At 34.5% G+C, this 24050-nt stretch overlaps 1 protein-coding gene across 1 annotated transcript in view; it reads right to left on the bottom strand.

Annotated features, from left to right (window-relative positions):
• Positions 1–20531, bottom strand: part of LOC134742670 (neural cell adhesion molecule 2-like) — a 137719-nt gene extending 117188 nt beyond the window's left edge. Inside the window, exon 1 of the mRNA XM_063675863.1 lies at positions 20282–20531. Within this exon, the coding sequence (XP_063531933.1) occupies positions 20282–20330 (49 nt within the window). The 5' untranslated portion in view covers positions 20331–20531. The remainder of the gene's footprint in view (positions 1–20281) is intronic.
• Positions 20532–24050: the final 3519 nt, after the last annotated feature.

Here is a 24050-nt window from a genome sequence, read left to right on the forward strand (position 1 = left end):
GAAATGATTACTTCTGTTATTTATAACAAACCATTCCTAACATTGTTCTTGGAAGACGAGTTTAGTCTAAAATGCTTTCATTGCAATTCAGTGCCAGTGACAGCAGCCAGCCAATCATTGTAAGCTATGAAGTTATAATTAACAGTGAGATGCGAGTAGTTATAGGCACAAAGCTAAAATGTAGACATAAAAATAGCGCCACCTACAACGATGACGAGGAACGCGTTGGGCAAGATCCGTTGTATGGCACTTGTCAGCTCAATTTGTGAGCTCGATTCTGACACCCCGCCTACTATGATTCGACTTTTGTGGGCACTATCTAGACTTTACACGATAAATTCTGGCCATACATGATCTGGTATATCTTTTTACCGAATGAAATTTTATTTATTTATTATTTATTGTTCAGAACACATATCAGTCATACATAAAAATATAGATATAACTTACAAAATATATAAAAACAGTCCTGGAGGTTAATAAATGTAAACATCAAAAGATACAAAAGCGTTTTTGCGAAGAGGAAATAAGTAAAACATTAGGTATAATTTATTAATTATTTCATCAACAACAGTTTGGATCTCCTATGCTCTCTTAAAGCAGCAAGAGAATGCATGAATGGATCGATATCACAGTAATATCAGTCACAGAAGACCATATCATGCATCGCCAGATTGACCATATCATGCATGGCTAGATTGACCATATCTTGCATGGCCAGATTGACCATATCGTGCATGGCCAGATTGACCATATCATGCATGGCCAGATTAACCATATCATGCATGGCCAGATTAACCATATCATGCATGGCCAGATTGACCATATCATGCATGGCCAGAATGACCATATCATGAATGGCCAGAATGACCATATCATGCATGGCCAGATTGACCATATCATGCATGGCCAGATTTCATTGTCTTATAGCTTCATTACAAAATGTGTCTACTGGCGTCCCCCAGCTCGTACTTCTATCGTGTAGGTACCTTTTGGACGTCACTTTTTCCGCTTTGTCGGTCCGGTATTCAAGGTCTATTTATCATGCGAAATCTATTTATCCGAGAGCACTGAGTCGAAATCAATTTTTACGTTTCGCTTTCACCGTTATATTCAGACAATATTGATTCATCAATATGTATCTAACTATATGATTTAGGATAAGTATAGCGTCCAAAAAGTGAGTGTGAAAGCTGACATTAATTTGATAGGATTAAACTAACTTACCTGAGATGAATTTTAATCCTGATTATATGAAGTATTTAGTCCTGTGTGTAAATGTTTAGAGAATTGAATAGTTTGTTAAACTAAATGTCTCAAAAATCCACCCAAAGACAAGCACTTGTATTACTTTATAAGAATCCAATCAAGGCGTATTGACTAAACTATCCATGTTGAGACTTGGGATACCTGCCCTACGAGTATGTTCTTCGGTTTATTTACTGCGAAACTTGATATTTCGAATATGTGATGAAAATATATAGATATTATTACACTCCCTTTTAGTAAATACTAAGCTTCTAAGTACTTATTTATATCATAATTTACAAAAGTAAAGAAAATATGGCAGTTATTACTACTTACTTATTAAATACTTTCTTTATATATTTCAGAAGCGTAAGTCAGTTATAATACCTACACTGAACCAGAGAACCTACCAGGAAACACGAAAATCGAAACTTCGTTATCCGCCTCTATATCGTTCCAATATGCAATAGTGATAGAGAGGCATATAACGGTATTTAGATTTTCGTGTTTCGCGGTAGGCCCTCCGGTTTTAAACAATTAGTTATAATTATAATATAGTTTTCTCTGGAAGCGCTGGTGGCCTAGCTACAAAACTATTGTAGCTTATATAGTTACAAAACCTAATATAAAATAAGTCGGTTCTGGCGCACTGTTTTGCTCGCAGTTCACCTAACACACTCCTCCTCGCTTCGCTCGTCGTCGCACCTATCTATTATCTGTCTTCCGTCATTGTTAACAAATGAAATACTTATATAGTGGGAAATTATGCGAATGGTTAGAAAACGTAACAGGAACATAAGCTACCTGGAAAATAAAATTAATGGGAAAATATGCGAATGGTTAGACATGCTTTCGGGATAGGAAGCTATTGAGAAAAAAATAAATCGTTAAAATTACGAATAGCAAAAATCGCGATCCGGAAAAAACTATTTCCGGAAGAGGGAGTACACACTCGGTAGTTATGTACAACAGAATGTACTATTTTCTCGAGTCAAAATTGGGTCTTAATTCTCTCTCGGTCTGGGATTTGATTAACAGCCCAATCGATCAAGTAGAAAAACGGAAAACGCTCAACAAGGCCCAAGGGTCGTTGGGGCAGTGGAGAATGTCGCTCCGGTCTGTTTAACATTGCCGTGACATTTATAACCTAATCTATCTACCTTTTCCGTAAAAACTTTTATTAGATTTAGTGTACCTAATAGATTTTGTAGTGATAAGGTCACATTGTAGATCTAATAAAAGTTTAATGGGAAATATCTATCATCATATATAATTACCGTAAGATTGTGAAACCGTTAGTTACAATCTAACGCAGTAGGTCAGGTTAGTCTGTAACCTTCCTATCGTCAGTTTACAATTTAACTTGCGAGCTATAATATCATTCATAATATCTATTAAAAGCTACCTAAGATATATTATAATTCTTATTTATTTGTCTAATCTTTGTTGCACGCAAAATAATAAGTACAAATGGCGATCTTAATGACTTAAGGCATTCTCTACCAGTTAACTACTGGGCCAGACAGAGACGTATATTAGGTGAAAGCTTTAAAATTGAGAATATTTAAACGAGATCACTACCTACTATCTACAAAAAAGATACTAATTAGGTAATACATAGTAAGTAGAAAGACCTCCAACCGTGGAAAATGGCCTGAAATCGTACGACAAGCAACATCTGTGCCTCATGTCAGCAGTTGACCACAACACTCTGCAAAGAGTACAACGACAAAGAAGAAGAAGAGAATACATAGTAAACTACAAACAATAAACATAATATATACTTTTTTATTCTATTATTTAATTTAAAGACTTGTTTTTATTTTAACGATGTTGAATGTTATACCTTATACTGTTCAGTTCAGGTTTAGTATATGGATCATACGCAAGCTGATAAAGTACTTTTATACCTACCAATTTGACTCCCATGTATACAATATTATTATTATTATACATACAGCGAAAATGACTAGTTCTGTGTTCATGCTGCTGTATAATACCTATTTAATAACTTGCCTTTATAAAATAATGTTAGAAGTTTAGAATGTCGATGTAATATAAAATGTAGATTTATATATTCTAAATTGCTAAAATAATAACATTGTTTTAGAAGCTAAAATTAGCTATTTTATATCAATACATTATAATCATGATGTTACGAAGATTGTAATATGACGTTACGAGTAACTTTTAATCTGCCGGGGCGCTAAAATAATATTACAAAAATCACAGCATTTAAACCAAAGTTATCAATTTACATATCCCAGTAACACAAATTAATAAGTTATACTCGCTAGAGCATGCCGCAGTAGCGTATTACTTCGTCGTCACATCTAGGTCAGGGGATTTTATCATCCCCTTTGGAGGGTGCGCTGGCGACGCTCTGTCGCGCCGCGACGTCTCGCCCGTGACGTCACAGCCGAATCGATGCTGGCCCAGATGATCGAGTCTTCTGTTTAATGCCCTAGTGACCACTCTGACATATGTATAAAATTTCATACAAACAACTTTTACTGAGAAGTTAGGCAATTCCAAGTTGGGCCTACAAATTTTAGTACAAGTTTTAATTAACTGACGATCATTAAGCGTACTATAGGGCTATTAAGTAGTGATTTATTTTATTATAGGTAGTAAAGGTGACATTCGAATGGCAACAGAACTGCAGCTGTATTGCAGATTCTAGCGGCCGCGTGACAACACCACCGCAGTAATGGCGCTACAGTTGATATCCTAAAATGTCACCCCGTTTATTTGCTCTCAAGAAGCACCATTTGGTAAATTGAAACTGCTGACAAAGACCATTCAATGGCATTTTAGGCTGTTTTGTAAAGTGGTTGTTAAATTAATTTTAAAGGTAATAAGGCAGGTCATTTACGTAACTAATGCCTTATAGATTTTTCATAGGAACCCACCATACCAAATCAATTTGCGATAATAAATTTCAATTATATAAATCGCCATGCGTATTTTCTTATACCCCAAAGTAGCTGTTCAAACCGTTATATGACATTACATCTAATTTCCCTCTAATACATAACATGTTATGGATGTAACAATTAATCAACCCCAATACAATCTCAAAGACTAAAACGTCAGCAGCCAACCTCCTGCCAAGATTCTCAACTCTATTCGATTTTACAGCTTAACATTAAGCTGGAGTTTCGTCAAAGACGCTCGTTCTTGAATATCAGAGGGCGAAAGCAAAACAAAGTATACATACCAAAATAAGGTGAGAGTTGGTCGTTGCACTAGTGTTATTACATAAGTTGGGACCCCAACCCCGCTTAGGCGTAATATAAACTTTTGGCTGTAGGTGCGTTTTCTGTGTGCCGCTACCGCTACAGACGAACTTAGACGGATTTACAAGTTTTGTACTAATTTCGGAACACTTTCGGAAGCATTCTGTTAACACGCTATCTTTCTGTTAAGGTTACCGACCTCTGTGTTTTAATCGATAAACTTTCTAATGTATTTATAATTGTCTGTAGATCTTTCAGCTTATATTTTTGTTTAGGGGTGCTCCATCATGATAAATAGTTTACAGACTGGGCAGCAGTCTTATTTTATAATTATTTCACAAGTGCATTTTCAAAGTAAGTTAATAAAGACATTGTTAATTGATAACACTTAAATAAAATAAAACGAATGGATAAACAAATTTAACTTAAAACATGTAGGTCTAAGGCCTGTATAAAATTTGCTTCCTAGGTAAGGTGTTCATCACGCAGGCGGCATTCCTGCGCTGAATGAGAAATCCGCCCGCGCGCGAGGATCACCTTAAGGCCCAGTAAGTTCGTGTTCTTCTGTCTCTCTCTCACTGAGCGTAAGCTTGAGCGAGATGGAAGTGCGTGCCCGAAAGCGTGGATATCATGTTTTTTAATTTAAATTTTTTGTACGTTTCAATAAAAAAAATATCTATCGAAATACTTCCCTAAAACATGATTTTGCCGATTTTTAGAAGCAATTTAGACCTAGGTATATTCGTGATTTTTTTTATCGAGCGAGTCAAAAACTCAGGATTCGAATCGATACAGTCCCTCGAGAAAGGCCTCAAGATGGCTAATAATTCACAAATTTATTTACATACAAGATATATACAGTGGTACTACGTAAACGAAATTAATAACTAGCTTAAATCTAAAATAGGCCCTTGAGGCATTGTACCAAGGATGCTGGCGGCATTTCCCCGCTGTACCGCAATGCTGATACGTTGTGCGAGAAAGCCGCCAGCTCTTCGGTCACCAGTTACGTCAACCAGACGCTTCGCGATTTCTGCAAACAACTTATGCGCGCTGGGACCCCATGGACCTAGAGTTTCAACTCCAAATGGAACGAAATGATACTCTCTACCGAGGCTCTTATATTTATTACGTAATGGCTAATTAAATCTATGGCAGCCGTATTGTGATCGAAAAAAGCGCCACGACTGTCTGAAAACTTCGTTTTCTGAATCTACTGCACCTTAAGCGTTTGCTGGGCGCCTTGTGGAGCCCCCAACCCCGCGGTATCTCTATCAATGTATTTTGTCATCTCTGTCTTTATCAATAATATTGCACTTAAACATGAATACTCAATCATTTATAGTCACGCTAAAAGTTAAGAAAAGAAAACAGACTTCAGTCGTGCCTACACATAATCGTAAGTACTATGTATAGGACACTATGGGTTCTACGTTCTACGCAAGTGGCGTATTATTCTTTTTCCTTGTAGTTTTCTCTCTTGTCTTACGATCGTGATCGTATGCATCTTGTATGGGTTCCAGAATCGTAACCAAAATGTTTAAATGTTTATATAATTATATGTGTGTTTAAACAAAAAAAGACACAAGTCACCCCAAACTCAATTTATTTAACACGATAAAAATAAAATTTAACTGAAAAAATATTTGAACACCCAGTGGAATCTAATCTTAAACGTCGCGAATGAACCTTTGTGACGCTTCGAAGGAAATTTAATAAAGTGCTTCAAACATATTGTGTTAAACACAAACAAAACAATACTCTTGCGGAGTACCATGATTGCACAACTTCTGAGTGAATCCAACATTCGAACACATGAATTACCTAATAGAATGTATTTTAATAACAATACAATAATACAGTCATACCATTGTCAGTTGTTTGTATTTTCAAGTGTTTAAAATTACCTAATAAAAATATGGAAATTGTAATTTTCTTCTTGTTCAATCTTAATTTTTATTAGGTACGTCAATAACTTTTGCCCGCGACTTTGTCTATGTAGAATAATGATGATTATTAATAAAAAAATGTGGGAAAGTAATTTATTTAGGCCAGGTAGACATACAGACACACAGAGTTACTTTCGCATTTTTAGTATGTATTAGTAGTGATAATTATTTTGTTTGGAGGCGTAGTTACGGTGTGTTAAAAACGATAATATAGGTACCTAGTTACTTGTTTTACAAAGGTTTTAAGGATGACTCACGTTAGACCGGGCCGTGTCCGGGCCGGAGCTTCCGGCGCTTACTTTTCTATGACATGACAGGTGATCACGTGGTGCTTTCCATAGAAAAAGAAGCGCCGGAAGCTCCGGCCCGGACACGGCCCAGTCTAACGTGCCCGATACCCGAATAAGCAAATGATTCCAACAGTCTGACTCGCGTTCCAAGGGTTCCGCTTGAAACGCGAGTCAGACTCGCACTTGGTCGGTTTTTTAATAAAATAAACTGATAGAAAAATATATCATAAGTATAAAAATCAATAAAATCCTTCCACGAAAATATGATGTTGCATTGCAGGTACCTATGTTCCAACTCTCGCAGTTGGACTTGGGACAATAATAAATATAGAATGGAACAAACTGAAACTAATATTAAAGAAACATGTGGTTGGAGTTGAGTTGATGCTCGAATACAAAGCGTGTATACGCTTAAATAAAGTGGAACTTTTTAGTTTTGGTCCAGTAAAACAACGTATAAATAAATACTTTCAGTCAAACACTGACACGTTTTAATTTATAATATTTTAAGTTATTTTTTTACGATTTAAACGTTGTATAGGTATAATACAAACAATACCAAGAATAAGTAATTAATAATATTGGGTAGGTATATTGTTGAATACTACTGTTTAATTTATACTAATTTATTGCGAAATACTCATACATCAGTTAATTTCCCTAACCATGTGAAGGCTGTGAAGCATATTCAAATACCTACTACAAAAACAAAAAAAGCATTTTCTTTCTTTCATTTCATTCAACCTTTACATTTATGAAAATAATTGAGTTTTCTTTCACAAGGTTTAAGATAATTAGCGCAGCTTTGTCTCACTTTATTCACAATTAGATTCTTATTGGGTGTACTTAATTGCTATATTCTTTTATATGTGTCCAATTATCTATGCCCGTCGCCCTACCGCGTTAGATGTAAACGGCGTGAACCCTTATAAAATACATTTATAAAATCACCCGAGCGTGAATTTACAAAAATATTCCTTTACGGGCGTTTCAATTCGAGTCCCAGAACGATAGCCGTCACACGTCGCCAAGCGGGCTTTCCCTTTGACGTCCGACCAAGCAAAGCTACAGAAAAGATGGACCGGGAGCGTAGCAAAATGAAAGCAGAAGTACTTACTATAAATAGGCACCGAATCATAGGGTAAGTAGTTAAATTTAGTCTGGTAAACCAATTTTTCAATAAAGGCGCAAAATTTGCCATCATTTTCTACTGGCGACAGTGTGTTTAAGTAAGAAGAATATCTTTAGGTAGAAAATACACCACGCCTTTTAACTGGCAACATTTTAATTTAGCGTGCCCCTAATTGTAGTTTTTAAAAGCAAATGTTTACTAGAATATCTGCAAAATCATGTGTCAGTTTATTTACATATTCACAAAATACAAACCTCGCTAGTTCAAATTAAAATAGATGGTCTCAATAGGCTAGTTGACATTTTTTTAAGTCGATCAGGTTTGTTTTGAGGATCAAATGTCTATATGGGACCCATTGCCTTAAAGCAATACAAAAGTCACAAATGATAATCAAAGTCTGACAATCGCACTTTACTGGCAAAACGCTCCTAACTAAATGGCGATACATCGTGACGTCACCATGTAACAGAAGCCGTTTCGATATATGTAAAACAAAGAAGTTGCGATTTTGTCGGTGAAATATTAACTTGGCGATAGATCCGATTGTAAATGTGATTTAAATATTAACCTTATGTATTTGCCAATGAGGTATTTTGGATAATTGAAACCACGAGTACGTTAACACAGCTGATGCTTTATTCCGACTGGCGGTATGCATACATTATTATAGGTACCCACATATCTATACATAACACCCCCACATTTATTCTAATATTTTTAATATTTTAACCCTCCTAGGTTGCTCGTTTCATTTTACAATATGTAGTTATTAACAAACTCGAAAAACGCTCTAACTAGATATTACAGGGTTTTTGTTGAATTCAACTGCATGGAAATAAAATAATTGCTACTGCTTCTTTGTGGGTGATTTCAATATCAATTTCTTTAATAAATTGATGATTCATAGCTAAGCAATGTGACAAGTTTTTTATTTATTAGCCCATTTAAGTGTCCCACTGCTGCTGGGCAAAGGCCTCCCGTCGTTTTCTCCACTTGACCCTGTCATTCGTATTTTCCTACCATTTTGGGTACTTAGAATGCATCCAAGTCGTCCCGCTATCTCCTTTTCGGTCTGCCTGCACCCCGGCCTTAACCATCTATGATGTTCTGTTACTCAAACTCAACAGTTCTGTTACAATGCCTGAATCCACAATGGAACATTAGCAACAGGAACGTTCACGATAATGTATGAGCAATGAGATTTTTTTTATTGTTATCGATGAGCGCGTCATCTGGCGTCACGCACCGCGCAGCTGCGTGAACTCTTTGCAAAACCATTCGCGGACGTGTTTCGCAGCTTATTCGGGAATTAGGACCACAGTCAAGAACGCGCTTCACTAGCTGATATACATATGTAGGTACAGAAAAGGTTTGTTCATCTATTTCGTTATAAAGAAAAAATAAAAGTTATACAATGTTGCATAATTTGATCCTTGAATAAGCGACTTGCTTTCCCATACAACCATTATAAATGATGACCTACGTTATGCGACAGATTTCAAAATAAAATTTACAACGTGGTACAGACCGTCTTCAAAAGCAACGCAAAAGCACAGGCTTACCTACTGCGAACATTTTACCCATCACGTGTATGTATTCGAGTCCGGGGTTGGCACATAAACTATATTACTTGGGGCTGAATGATCTGTATAAACTGGACTTAACTGATCAATGGTTTCTATTTAAGGACACAAATAACAACACTTTACTTATTGTAACTAACATCAAATGCGAGTAACAGCTTCTTAGTTATAACGGACGCTCGTCGGCGTCGAGTAACTTCAACGAAATACAACATACGCTAAGTAACTGAAACGCCCGTATTTTCACAATTTACCGCTTTTACTAAAACAAAAGAGGCAATCTAATTAGGGTCCGCGACCGGCACCATCTCGTCGGAAATGGCGACCTGAATAATTCTCACCTGCTACTGTAATTAATTACGTTACAGAATGATTACAACAGATTGCCTCCCTTGATTCCTTGCGTGTTAAAATATGTGCAATGAATAATTTGGTAAATTAATAACTAACCACATTGTGTGTTTCTATTTACATAAATTAAAAAGCTAACATATACTTACTCGTAATATTAATTACTAGAACTACGTAAGTTCTTGATAATGCAGATTTATTTTGTTAACAGGATTTTCTACTTACACACCGTGTAAAACAATACTGTCTAATTGCCTTGCATCAACGAGTGAGCAAATGCTCATTTTACCAGTTCAATAGTTTGCAAATAAAATAACGGGACCTATGGTAGTCACTAAAGATATAGTATATGTACACATACCTTAATGGTCGACTTAAATACAGTATGGTATGTGGTATGGTACAGAAGAAATGAACCATTTTTAAACTACGCAACCCTAAAGTGTAACACCAATGTTCTAGGCAATAAATATATACTGATATCATGTATTGTGCCTATTTACTACTAGTTTGTATTTGTACATCAATTTTATAATATATTTACTTCCGGCAATTTATCAAGTCTGGCCCGCTCAAATTCTCTGTGTGGAAGCTATACACATTACACATATAGGTACCTATTTTTACTATACACTGTGCACATGAATCAACAACATTTTTCAACTCCATACTTCATTTATCTCTTTGAGTATTATTCCATTAAATCATCATTATTTCCAAAAAATGCTTTTTGTTTTTTTTTATTTTTTATTTATTTCCATTCACCTCTGTATAAATGGCAGGACCTATAGAAATACCCCTGTCTCTTACATGACTTTAGTTTCCAACTCACTTGAATTGTTTGCCCTGAATTATAAGTATCGATGAAACTGTAATCGTTTATCATTGTCCAAATGTCCAACACCTCTGACCTCTGACTGGCTCGAAACGTAGTTGTGCTCTTAATAAAGTACCCACTCGAATGCCTAACGGCCTAACTTTATTACGATGGGTCAAGAGGACAAACGGCTGATCTTAGCGTTATTAAGTCGGCGACGATAGCTCCCTACTGAATGCCAGCGTTTATTGTTTATTACATTTCGATGCCAAGCGATCCCTTCTTGAATAACTATAAGCAAATGTAACCGTTAATATATATAATAATAAATATCGTTATAATAAAACTAAGCAAAAAGCAGGGACGTTGACTACGCCAGTTCGCATTGTGAAAGTAGAGAATAAGTACAATACAAACAGCGAGCCGCATTTCAAAAGCAAACTTTAGATAGGTATCTAGAAGAAGAGGCTGGAAAACAAAAACTTGTGTCGTCCCATGATGATCAAACTGATAGATATACTAGATATCCGTAAAGTGTGATAACGTTTACCTTATGTATTTTATACAATTTAAAATAAGTTAGTATACACAAAATGTAACTAAGAGATTTTGAGAGCTTAATAGCATCGATCGCAGACGTTTCTGCTTGTTAAAAATTAATAATAAGAGATTTTCGACTCGAATTGCCCATAAACCTTTGAAAGTATTGCTTGAAAAATATCCACAAATTGCCAACTACAACAATGTATTATTAGGTCTTTGCCAAGATTTAATGATGACAATTATTCTAATTTAATAGTTATATTACTAGTGGCTATGTGAGCTGCAGACCTCGCGAACCCCCATAGCCCTGTATCATACACGATTTTTCCATGAGAAGTTTGGATAGTTATAATTTGGATTTTAGTTTAGTAGGGCATTTTTTAAAGCATAACTATGTGCAAAGTACGAAAAAAGGTACAATACGCCCTAGATATAAAAAAGGCTATAATTTTTAAGGTTCCGAAAAGATCAAATACCTGGGTTCAGTGATTAGCAGTGACGGAAAAATAAACACATACAGAAGGAAAGAGTTGGCTGGCGTTATGTGCGACAAGAAAATGCCCCTCAAAGTAAAGGGAAATATAATAGGGTTATAAAAAACGGCAATAAGATCCGCTGTACCGTATGAATCATAATGCTAGGGCCCAAAGAAAAGTCATGTAAATAGGTACTAGTAAACTACACCACGTAGATACACATACTGCGCTGGTTAAGTTAAGTGACATCACTCACGTGTTCTGTTGTCAATGTATGTATCGCGAGTAAGTACATTTTTTTTCTAAAAATGGCCGTAAACTGAGTCTGCTGGTTAGTTGATAATCGGTTAAAAATTAAAAAGTTAAACCCATCGAAGTCCCAACTTACGCCACAACAATGTTGCATACAAATTCTATTATATGGCGCGGTTCTAACTTTATTAAAGTTTAAACGCCCTTACAAAAAGTAGAACTATATCTTATCCAGCCAAAGATGTCAACCAACCGCGACTTTTTTATTTTATTTGAAATAGTTTGTGTGTGTGTTGTGTTACATTGAAAAATACACATTCATTTTTTTTAAAGAAATGGTAGAAAATCTCATACCAATTTATATGAAACAAAATACACAAAAACAATTTTCACAATTTTAAAGGAAATGAGTGGTTTGTACTAACAAGGTCGTTCATTTTGTACCTACTATTAATGCTAATCATGCTAATGTATATTATTCAAAGAGCAGTGTCCGAAAACTTTAAGAGATCAATTTCACATGAGCTGAAAAGAGCACATTTGCATTTATAGTAGTAGCGTATGCTTTCTCTGCTTTCCGACAGTTATTGTGCAAAAGTGTCAAATGCACACTGCGATTAATTTATACCCTCCAACTTTCCACGACTACGAGACCCATCTCTTTCTAACAACGACCAATCCTGTATAGATAAAAAGAATAAAGAGATATCGGATTATGCTCCACTATGCACCCTTATAACTCTCCGCAAAAAAAAAATGATGAGTCCAACTTCCTACAGAATAGTCGTAAAGTCAACGCCAACACCGAGGTTATTTATGCAGAAAGTTTTTGCGTGTTCGGAAAATAAGAAGCCGTCAGATTATGCTCAAATTACCACCATAGAATTTAACAGTTGATTTGGTCTGTCAATATTTATATTTCAGTTTATTCAGAGATGCAATACAATACAATACTCTTTATTGCATACCTCATTACAGAAAACAATACAAAAACACAGAAAAGAAGAGATTAAACAACAGGCAGTCTTATAGTTAAAAAGCGATCTCTTCCAGACAACCTTTAGGTTTAGGTAGATATGATTTAGTTTTACAGTACCTAAAACTATAAAGTAAAGCTAAACATTGCCGGTATTGTCATATAATGTCAAAGTAACCATGTATTGCATAACATAATTATAATTAATAATAACCAAATGATTACAAACAAGTGTTTATATCTGACTGATTTTTCGGCCATTCCACTAAAAGGAAAACTTTTGCTGGCATCGTAGAGTACAATTGTCAGACCTTGAATGCAATTTCCGATATTGCTTCAAAGCAATGGGTCCCTTATATATTTGATCCTCAAAACAAACCTGATCGAGTACCATACCATTAATAAAAAAGTGTTATCTAGCCTATTATGCGGTTACGGTTTTGTTGCCTGACTGGTTCAAATATTGTTTGTCTGCCATCATTTCCAATTCACAAATTCTAAAGTTTGAAACCATTAATAATTGCTAAATCATCAACGGTGCGTGGTATTAAAATTGAAATACGCAAATTTATAAATTAATTATTTGCAAAAGCGGCGTAATGTTGCAAATGCCGTACTTTAGGTACGTACGGAAATTGAGGCAAATTAGGGTAACACGGTGGGTCACTTAGAGCACAGTATTGTCAAAGGGACGCCTTACAACACCTTCATTAAAGGCCAACCGAACGTTGTTACCCATTTTACGAGAGTCTTTGCTAAATTTTATTATCCTCTCGCCTATACCAAATGCAACTAGGAACAATGAGAAACTGGTAATAAATATTTAAACAAACAATAAAGTTAACCATTCCTTAAGCCTTTTTTTAAGTTTTATAATGTATATAATCTTATTTGCAACATTTTAAGACTTTTTCTTTTACTATTTAATTTATATAATCCTAGCTTTATTCTCAAAATGACTATTCATATGGACATTTTATATGCAGCAATTACTATTCATGCGAGAACACTACATGTGTAATTGTAGACAGTTATGTTATGAAATAAAAACAAAAGTGGCACGTCGTCGCATGGCGACCGATCACGTCACTGAGCCGGCGACGAGTCGAAATGAATTCAATTTGCGGCGGAGCCGAGCGCTCTGTGCATCCTGTTCGATGAATTAATGTGACAATTAATGAATTTATTTAAAAATACATTCAACTTCTAACATATCTACCCGAAGTATACCTATATTAGGTCCTTTAAATAAATTAAATTAAAGGTAACTATGGAGGCAAAGAGTGCTTGCGGATTGTTTCGTAGGCATGTGTAACTTGTAATAAATTAATAATATAAATTGTATGAAATAATTAAATAATAAACAAAGAGTTATAAAAGTATATGCATGTTTGAGATGAATGAATGTATTAATTAGTACATACGTAGTAACTGAGTTTATGACGCTATGGTGTTAGCTGTAAGTTGCAAATGTAATTTAAATATGTAAATAAAATAAATGAAATGCTTTTTATGAGTTAAAGCAACTTTTATTTTCATGGTTCACTCCTTCTACTTAATAAATATTTTCACGAAAACTTCTGTCATTGTACAGTCAGCTGCAGAGAAAAGGTACCCCACGTCCATACTAATTTACAGAACTTTGTATGCAGGGGGGGTGCCTTTTCTCTGCAGCTGACTGTACCTATAGGTATAATAGGGTGTTGCTTATTTCGTCGAAGTTAAAATTTTCGATTTCGATTTTTTGGATTTTTTTTCAGAATTTTCAATTACGTTTTAGGGGTCGCTACCGAATTTTGAAAATTTGGACCCTTTATACGAGATTTTTTTTCCCCTTTTTTTTATGAGACATCGGTTCAGGGTACATTAATGCGCAGTTGAACATAAAATAATACCCCTAATTATTTTAAAGAATATTATGCGTGTTTTAGGCGTTCTAAATATTGATAAAGTAATGCGCACTCCTAAAACAGGAATAAAAATTATTTAAAAATATATATTAACCATACCTACCTACTATTGAATTACATGTTAATAGCTTCAATACTTGCATGTACTGTAATTAAAAATTCTAAAAAAAAAAACACATTTGTTTTTTAGTGAAAGAGAATAAATTAAGCGGGTGAGATATAGAAAATTTTAAGTTCGACAAAATAAGCAACACCCTACTATATTAATTTTTAATAATACATATAACTATAAGTTACTATCTTAGAAGTGACATTTTAGATTATTTTAAACCGGGTCACTCACGTATTATTAACCCGGTTTAAAATAATCTAATATGTTTGAGTCTCACGGGAGTTTTATAGTTAAGTGACATTTTGTAGAATACCATGATAAGTAAAAAAATAGCCTGGCAAAACATAGTTGCGGCAAAAACTTGCTCGTTTTAGTTCATTTAAATTGCACTAAAGGATGGTATTGTCTATTTTCATTCCTAGTTCAACGCCACTCTCAATACATATTTACTGGGCGCGACGCGACGGGGGCGACAGCCCTGGGGAATGCATACGGGTATTTATTGGTACGAGCAATGGTTTAATATTTGTTTTAGATTCCTGCTCCTAATATGGTTTATAATAAGATAAGGGTATTTAATTGTTCCTATATAAACTACATTATGAGTATATATAAAAAAATTCTTACAGTTCAAGTATAAAAACCAAAATATTGTATACAGCAATGCCATACATTATATACTTACTCAGTCACTTAATAATATACGTACCTATTCATTGCACACATTTTCGAGACTAAAGGCTACTTTACTTATGATAATGAATCTTTTAGTACAGTAAACGACACTATACAACCTACTAACATTGCGTAAATTTTTCAATTTCCGCTACCTAAAGGTTGTCTGGAAGAGATCGCTTTTTAGTGATAAGACCGCCTGTTGTTTACCTTTACTTCTGTTGCTGTTTTATTCTTTTTATATTGTTTTTTTTTTTAATTTTATTAAGGTGTGCAATAAAGAGTATTTGTATCACTGTATTGTGAACGACATAGTACGCAAAATTACCCACTACAAGTTTACTAATTTTAACTGCAACACGTTACTTGCAATAGTTGCAATTACTTAGGTCAGAGTCGTTGACCTGTCATTGGCTGAAATAGCGAATGCCCTAGCCTAGGGAGTGGCCGTCGCCGCACCTACATACCACTAATAGCGTCACTAATGGCAGAATTATAATTTCCCTGTTTAATGATCAAATTGTCTAATAGCAAGCTTTTATATCTCGTAAAACTTTATTTCGTATATCAACGGCTTGATGGCGTCATCAATCAACCTTTCAATATTAGTGCCGAGCGTGATTCAACGTGTTATATCGGTATCGATTAAGTACTCGTCAAAGATTAAATACTCATCAAAGATATTTGAAAGGTCATTTTTAGGGTTCCGTACCTCAAAAGGAAAAAAACGGAACCCTTATAGTCCGTCTGTCACAGCCCATTTTCTGCAAAACTACTGCACCAATTAAGTTGAAATTTGGTACACATATGTAAGTTTGTAACCCAAAGACGGACATGTAACGTAAACAAATGAATTTTAAATATGGGGGCCACTTTTGGGGGGTAAATGAGAAAATTTAGAAATAAAGTTTTTTAAACTATATCGTGTTACATATCAAATGAAAGAGCTCATTTTGAGAATCTCAAATATATTTTATTTGTAATTTTAAAATATTTTTTTCTCCGAAACTACAGACTCTAAAATTTTGAGAATAATACACGAAATAGTTCTTTACCTATAGATGACAGGAAAACCTATTAGAAATGTGCAGTCAAGCGTGAGTCGGACTTAATTACTTAGTTTTTGATCCGACCCATGTTTCACATTAAAAGTACGGAACCCTTGGAACGCGAGTCCGACTCGCACTTGGTCCGGTTTTTTTTTTTTGTTTTAAATCCAGAACCAAACAAAATCTTCTCTCTCTCTCTTCTCTGGCGCAGCAAAATGACGCATAAAAAAAAAGATTTTTCCTTATAAAATGTAACATTCCGATGGCAACTGCACGTGCAATCTATTTTATCAAGGAAACTGACAGTAACAACGTCCACGTCAAGGCCGCTGCTGCAATGTTGCAACAACAATGCGGCTGCAGTTGCCATCCGAACGTCACCATCTCGCATCATGATGATATTTCGAACATAAAGACCCGGGCCCGGCGCGGTATCCTTAAACCTATCGTCTGGCATCAGTCGACATCAAATAGTTAATTACCGCAAATGAACTAATGTGAGCGAATATCAACCGATATTACTGCGAGATATTTGATACTTCAGCGGTCACATACATTCTAGCTTCGATAGCAGGATTAGTAAACTTCTTTAAAGCATTATTCTTCTTAATTCTTAAAATAAGTTGCGTGAAAAGCTTTCGTCATCGCCATTGGCACTATAATAGCTCAGTAGGTGTGTATCTTTATTGGTTGAATGAACTATAATTGACACACCGGCTGACCTCCCAATTAAACAGACGTGCGCGCCTTATGTGTCACTTACACCATTTTATATGACAATTGAGGATTAAGTATAATCGTATAGTATAGTAAATTATTCACAAATGCAAACCTCACTACTAGCGATTCATTAATTAAATTAATACCTACTGGGTGACAGGAAATGGGCTGCTGCTTTATGAATGATTATGGTCATTAAGATCGTTGAGATATGTATTAAAAAAACTGTTTTTTTATATCACACAATGCTAAAAAGGGGTATTATTTTGAAATAAGAAATAACTTAATAGCATAACTTTTTTTAAAGTAATTTAATGAGAAAACCAACAAAAATCGGAATCAACTAGCAACTACTATTAATAATTAAGTACAAATTGGCACTCTTATATAACGTGCACGTTATTAATAAATAAATTGCAGGTCATAATATTGTCTTCGGTTACCGCGATAGTTACACATGAAATAAAACTATGAAAACGGATAATATCGCGTATATTGAATTTATAATACATCCTGACGTCCACGAACGCTGTAAAGGGTTCGAAATGTCGGGATGTATTATACCTAAATTCAATATACGCGATATAATCCGTTTTCATAGTTTTATTTCAAATTGCACCTCTTTAGTGTTTTTGTGCATTAATAGAACGGAGAAAATTTTATAACCAATATTTTATTGTTTTGTTGTTACTAAATGAACGGATTGGAATTAAAAGAAAATCATAAGTCACTGGAACTCCAAGTCGGAATTCGTAGTGTTAACTTCGTCTGCGAGTTGATTCAGTTTGTAATAAACTTGTTCGTCCTTGCTTACCGCGACTGTGCAGTCTTATATTTTTACAAACTTTGCTTACTTAACTGTTGCTGACTTGTTCTGCAATGTTACCTAACAGTGTTGAATGAAATAAAGGCACTATACAGGGTGTGACGTTGGCCGACTTTACGGAGGTAAACTCGTAGTCCCTCAAGCTGTACTAGCGAAATTCATTACTTCATGTTCATACCTACCTAGTAAACAATAATGTACAGATATGATATGATATGATGAGAAATAGCGCGTTTAGTTTTTTTAAACGTCTAATTTATACGAAGCTCAATTTAACATTTGCATACCCTAAAAAATTCCAACTATAACCAATAAGGCCACAAAGCCTGTTTTTCAGTCAGTATACTCAGTATTAATCATTTTGAAGAAAGAAAATACCGGTCATTTTAAACCAAGGCATGTGTTAGAAGTTTTTTTTAACAATAAATTGATTTATTTGGGTGCAAAAAAGTTAATGGCAAAAAATCACCATATACGAGCATATATCTTCTTCTAATTACATTATTTCTACCTACGCTATTCGTAATGAAAGTATCCGGTAAAACTATTAAATTTTAGATATAACTTAATAAAAATAATAGCAATACAGGCTGTTGCTTTATTTTCTGGTCTATTTGTAAAACAAACAGAGTACACCCCTTTATTTCCTTTTTATTTCCTTTTTCAAAAACTCGTGACTCTTAAGGGATATCCGGTGCCGTAAACTTTTTTAAATCTCGACTCACAACGTGACCAGAATTCTCGTCCCGAAATGTAATAAGCAATATTGCTTTCATTCTCGTTTTGTGTTTATTTCCTAATAAAATTGAAGTAAAGTAAAAGACTTATCAAGAACTTTTGTATCCTTAGTTTGTAATAGTCCTTAAGACAAAAGTGGAGGAGCCATGCGAATGCGAAATTGCCTTTTCATACAAACGTAGTCCTCATTTTCCTCTCTGGATATTAACATTATTGAAAATGTTTTGACACAATTTGTTGTTTAGCAACCACAGCTATGCCCCTACGTTTGATTTTGTTCGAATTATAAGTTACTCCTAACATTTAAAAAAATTTATGAAATCTGTTTTTTGCTCCTAAATTTTACAATACCTAATCAAAAAATCTAAATAAGTCAAACACACAACCACAAACGTGGTAATTTGCAGTAAAACAACTTCTTCTGCGTTGCACGTGTAATTTAGCACTTACACAAAAAATATTTCTGTTCGGTTCGGTTCGGTAATTAGGGTCACATTTAACACGGTGTATAAAATGACGACAATTTTCATTAAAATTTATAAAAACACTTTTTCAACAGAATAATTAAACGGATGGTTGTGGATGTCTGTCTTCCGCATAAAGGGAAAAGGAATAGGTATAAAACAGGAACTCGGCTGAAAATTTAGCTTAATATTATATTATACATCAAATTATGTAAAAATATTTTCCATAATGTCAATATCCAGAGAGGAAAATGGGGACTACGTTTGTATGGAGAAGTGGCCGTCCCCTTTCCTCAATCAATACTTACTAATAATAAGTTTAACATTTAAATATATATGTTTTAAATACCTACCTGTCCTATTATCTATATTATAATAATGTATAGCTCTATTTATTTAATCCATCAATGTCCCTGTGTTATGTTTTACTACTGACATTGATTTGATGTAAGATACGAGTACCCACCTACGAGCTACAAAGCTTTCTAACGTCAGCTGCAGAGATAACTGACCCCTGGGGGCATAGACATTTGTTTGTAGGGATGTCGACTATCTCTGCAGCTCATAATATTTAAAAAAATCTACTAAGGCGTAATCGTGTCACTCCGAGTACTTTACACTGTAGGGTAATTCCAAAAATGGACTGTAATAAACCCCAACACACCTTGGCCCTATATTATTTTGGACGATAAAGAAATGTCAGGATTTTTACGATACCCGTGATAATTTTAATTTCCTGACGTTCTCTCGCATCTAATTACTTAAAATACTTTGGAAAATTATGTCGGAACACTCGTATCGTACCGTATACGAATACGGTATCCTTTTATAAACTTACGGTATAACACATGTTTGTTTAACGTTTTTCTTATCAAAAACTCAAAACAGCTGACGTTAGAGAGCATACGAAAAAGTTTGTAAATAAACTTACCTGAACAGACCACGTAGCAACAAATCGCCACCATCAGAAGCCGCCGCATGTTGCTTGAATCACGGCACTCCACGTTACACTAATGAAAACTACCCTTTTTTAATAGTTATCTTTTTAATTCTGAAAAAAACTTTCTCGTAACTGGAGCCGTGGGGGCTAAAGCGCCGATGCCGGCGGGTTCTACAGGCCTACTACAGGAGCGAGCGTCCCACAAGTCGACACTCCTTATCGCGCATGCGCTAATGTAGATTCATTGGTACGTTCTGTTTAAAATAAGTACATATTTTGATTATTAAGTTAATTCAAAAAATTCTAACGTTAATATAGTTTAAAAGTGACCCTAAACGATATAATAACAGTAACTAAAAACCTGACCAAATCCAAGTGCAAGACACATATCGCGCTTCGAGAGTTCCGTACCATTTTTTTTTTATAAAACCCATTCACGTTTGACCGGTTTTCGTGTTATTTTTTCGATGCGCAGTGTGTAGATAAACATGGAGATAGACTTTCGAAGGTTTACTTTGTAATAGGGTTCGAACCCGAAACCCTGCATAATTAGCTCAATTTAGTTTTCACTTTGAATTTCACTGTCAACGTTAGTAGGTAAGTTCAAAATGCATTTACCTTCATTAAATAATTATACGGTTTAGACTCACTTGTTTTAATGTTTTAGTCACTCGCGCGACATGTTTCAGAGAGCATTTACATTCTTTAGCCATACCACAAGCTGACACTTGATGTTTACGTTAGTGACTGCGTTAACTCTTTAGCTGCTCTTTAACTGCTTTAGAACAAAATGTCTGATGAATAATGATTATGTTGCGGAACTGGACCACTGTAATATATGTCATGGAAAATTCATATCATCACCATGTCAAATTTATAACACAATATGGTCTATCTTAATACAACCAAAGTTTTCCAAATATTTGTATCGAAACTATTGATGACCAATATTCAAATATTGAACTTGCGAATTCTGCAAATATCTATGTTGAAGTTTGTCGCTAGTTTCAACCGCGTTTATTGACCAAAGCAGCCATTAACGAGACTTCGCAATCCTTTGCCAGATATTTTTGGGTCACAAGTACCTACATAATCAATCCTACTTGGCGTGGATATACCAAATGTGTTGCCAAGTTGAATGCGTCGGTCTTCACCTAAAAACCTGCTTTAATAATGCAATGCTTAACGTACATGGGTATTATAAGTAACCTACTAACGGAGACTTCATTCTTTAGCAAACTCGACGGCATCGGCATATAGTTAGCAATATCCAGAGTACTCGATTTAGTTGTGCACTTTTCCTACTACAAATAAATATGTTTTTTGATAAATAATCGTGTTTAATACAAGCTTTTATCGCTGACTGTACTTAGTTTTTCTTTCAACAGGCAACTAATATTCGTCGAGACAACCCCAAACACGATTAGGTTATGTTGTTTTATCTCAGAGAACGCATGGCCACCTCCTGTCTCCGTCATAAGATCAGCTCGATGATACCATACTATTGCATTGTAGCACTCACATAAATAAACTAGCTGTTGCCCGCGACTTCGTACGCGTGGATTTGTATGTTGGTGGTTATATATTTTAAATGGGCAAAGAACATTATGCAGCAAAAGATATCAGTAGGGACGGTAAATCATTTGTTAGTAATTATACAGCGCATGAAATTTGTCTTTCACAAAGTACGAAGTTTCAAGCCCCTAACTGAAAAAAAATGTTCTCGATATAATCCCTCTCAACACTTAGATTTTCAAGTCCACTATTTAAAAAAATGTTCTCTCCCGCTGCAAACTTTATTAATACAAACTTTTCAAATACGGTGCAATCAGTTTTCGTCTATTTTAATATAATGCCCTTTTACCAAGTTTCATGTTCCTAGCTAAAACGAAAACTTGTACTACATATAAACTTACATCCCCTTTTTAACACCCTTAGGGGTACAATTATTAAGAACGTTGAAATAACTTTTTTTGTAATATTATACAATGCCTTTCTAAGAAGTTTCAATAAGCATTTGTAATGGATTCAAACTTTCAAAAACGCTTAAATTACTTTTCTCGTATTCTAATAATATGCCTTTATACAAAGACTGAAGTCCTGTACTCAAAAAAAGGTTTGATCTCCATACAAACTTTCAACCTCTTATTTACCACCTTGTAGGATGAATTTTCAAAAATGCTAAAATAAGTTTTCTTCCCTTTTAATTAAATACCTTTCTACAAAGTTTCAAGTACCTATCTTAAAATAAAATTAGCCCCCTACAAATTTTCTACCCCTTTTTAACCACTTTACGGGATGAAGTTTTAAAAAGCTGAAATACTTTTCTTGTATTCTAATAATATGCCTTTATACAAAGATTCAAGTCCCGCACTCAAATAAATGTTTGATGTCCATACAAACTTTCAGCCCCCTTTTTTAGCACCTTTGGGGATGAATTTTCAAAAACGCTAAAATCATTTTTCTACTCTTTTAATGATATACCTTTTTACGAAGTTTCTAATTCCTAGCTTAAAATAAAATTTGAACCCTATACAAACTTTCAAACCCTTTAAGGGGTGAATTTTTAAAATCGCTGAAATTACTTTTCTTCTATGCTAATAATATACCTTTATACAAAGAATCCAGTCCCGCACTCAATAAAATGTTTGATCTCCATACAAACTTTCAACTTTCAACCCCCTTTTCACCACCTTAGCGGATGAATTTTCAAAAACGCTGAAATTAGTTTTTTTGTATTTTAATAATATATCTTTTAACGAAGTTTCAAATTGCTAGCTTAAAATAAAACTTGAACCCCATTCAAACTTTGGACCCTCATTTCATCCCCTTAGAGGATGAATTTTGAAAAACCCCTTCTTAGTGGATACTAACGTTATAAAAACTACCTATTGTGAAAAATTCAGCTCTCTAAGTCCAACGGTTTGGGCTGGGCGTTGATTTAAGTGAGTCAGTCAGTCAGTCAGGACTCTTACGTTTATATATACCCGTATTTTTTTGATTTCCGTTTTTTTTAAGGGGAGATTCTTCAGGTTAAATAAAGTTAATTTCTCTAAGAAACTAGTGTTTTAACTCTTACGGTTTTTGAGATATTCAATCAATAAATTTAATTGCTGAACCTGTGTAAAAGATTCTTCATTGCCTCCAAATTTTATTTATTTTTTAAGTTTCGTCACTAAAGAGTTTTCCATTGATAGCTATTCACTACAAGAAGGTTACTGATGTGAGTTAGTTTGACAATTACGACATTACCTACTTTTCTTTCATTATGTGTCACACTAACTTTTACGTAACTGTAAAGGACCTTTTACAATGCAATATTCACTTATTTTGTATGAAAAAGGAAAAAAATATTTTTTTTTGGAAATTTACAAAAAGCGATATACCAGGTAGCTTCTATTAATGTACCAAGCAACATGTCGAATTTAACGGAAATAAAAAAAACACAGTGTATAGATAAACCGAATGTATTAAACATTTCAGAAAACACCAACAAACATAGTGAACAACTCAAAATGGAATGGAAGATGGCTCACATTATACAGGTTGATATTTTTTAAACTCCGTTAAGTTAGGAGTATTATTAAGTGCATTTAAGGACACTAACTAAACTATATGACATAGCTTTTTTTTAAGTAATTAATAGCGTTGTTGTTACACGGACATTATATTTAAATCTACCGAACAATTGAAAGCTATGCCATATCAATGATATTTCAAATATCGATCATCCAACATAAATAGTATTTAGTAGTAGTAG

The sequence above is a fragment of the Cydia strobilella genome, chromosome 1 (assembly GCF_947568885.1).
Source record: "Cydia strobilella chromosome 1, ilCydStro3.1, whole genome shotgun sequence".
Classification (NCBI taxonomy): domain Eukaryota; kingdom Metazoa; phylum Arthropoda; class Insecta; order Lepidoptera; family Tortricidae; genus Cydia; species Cydia strobilella.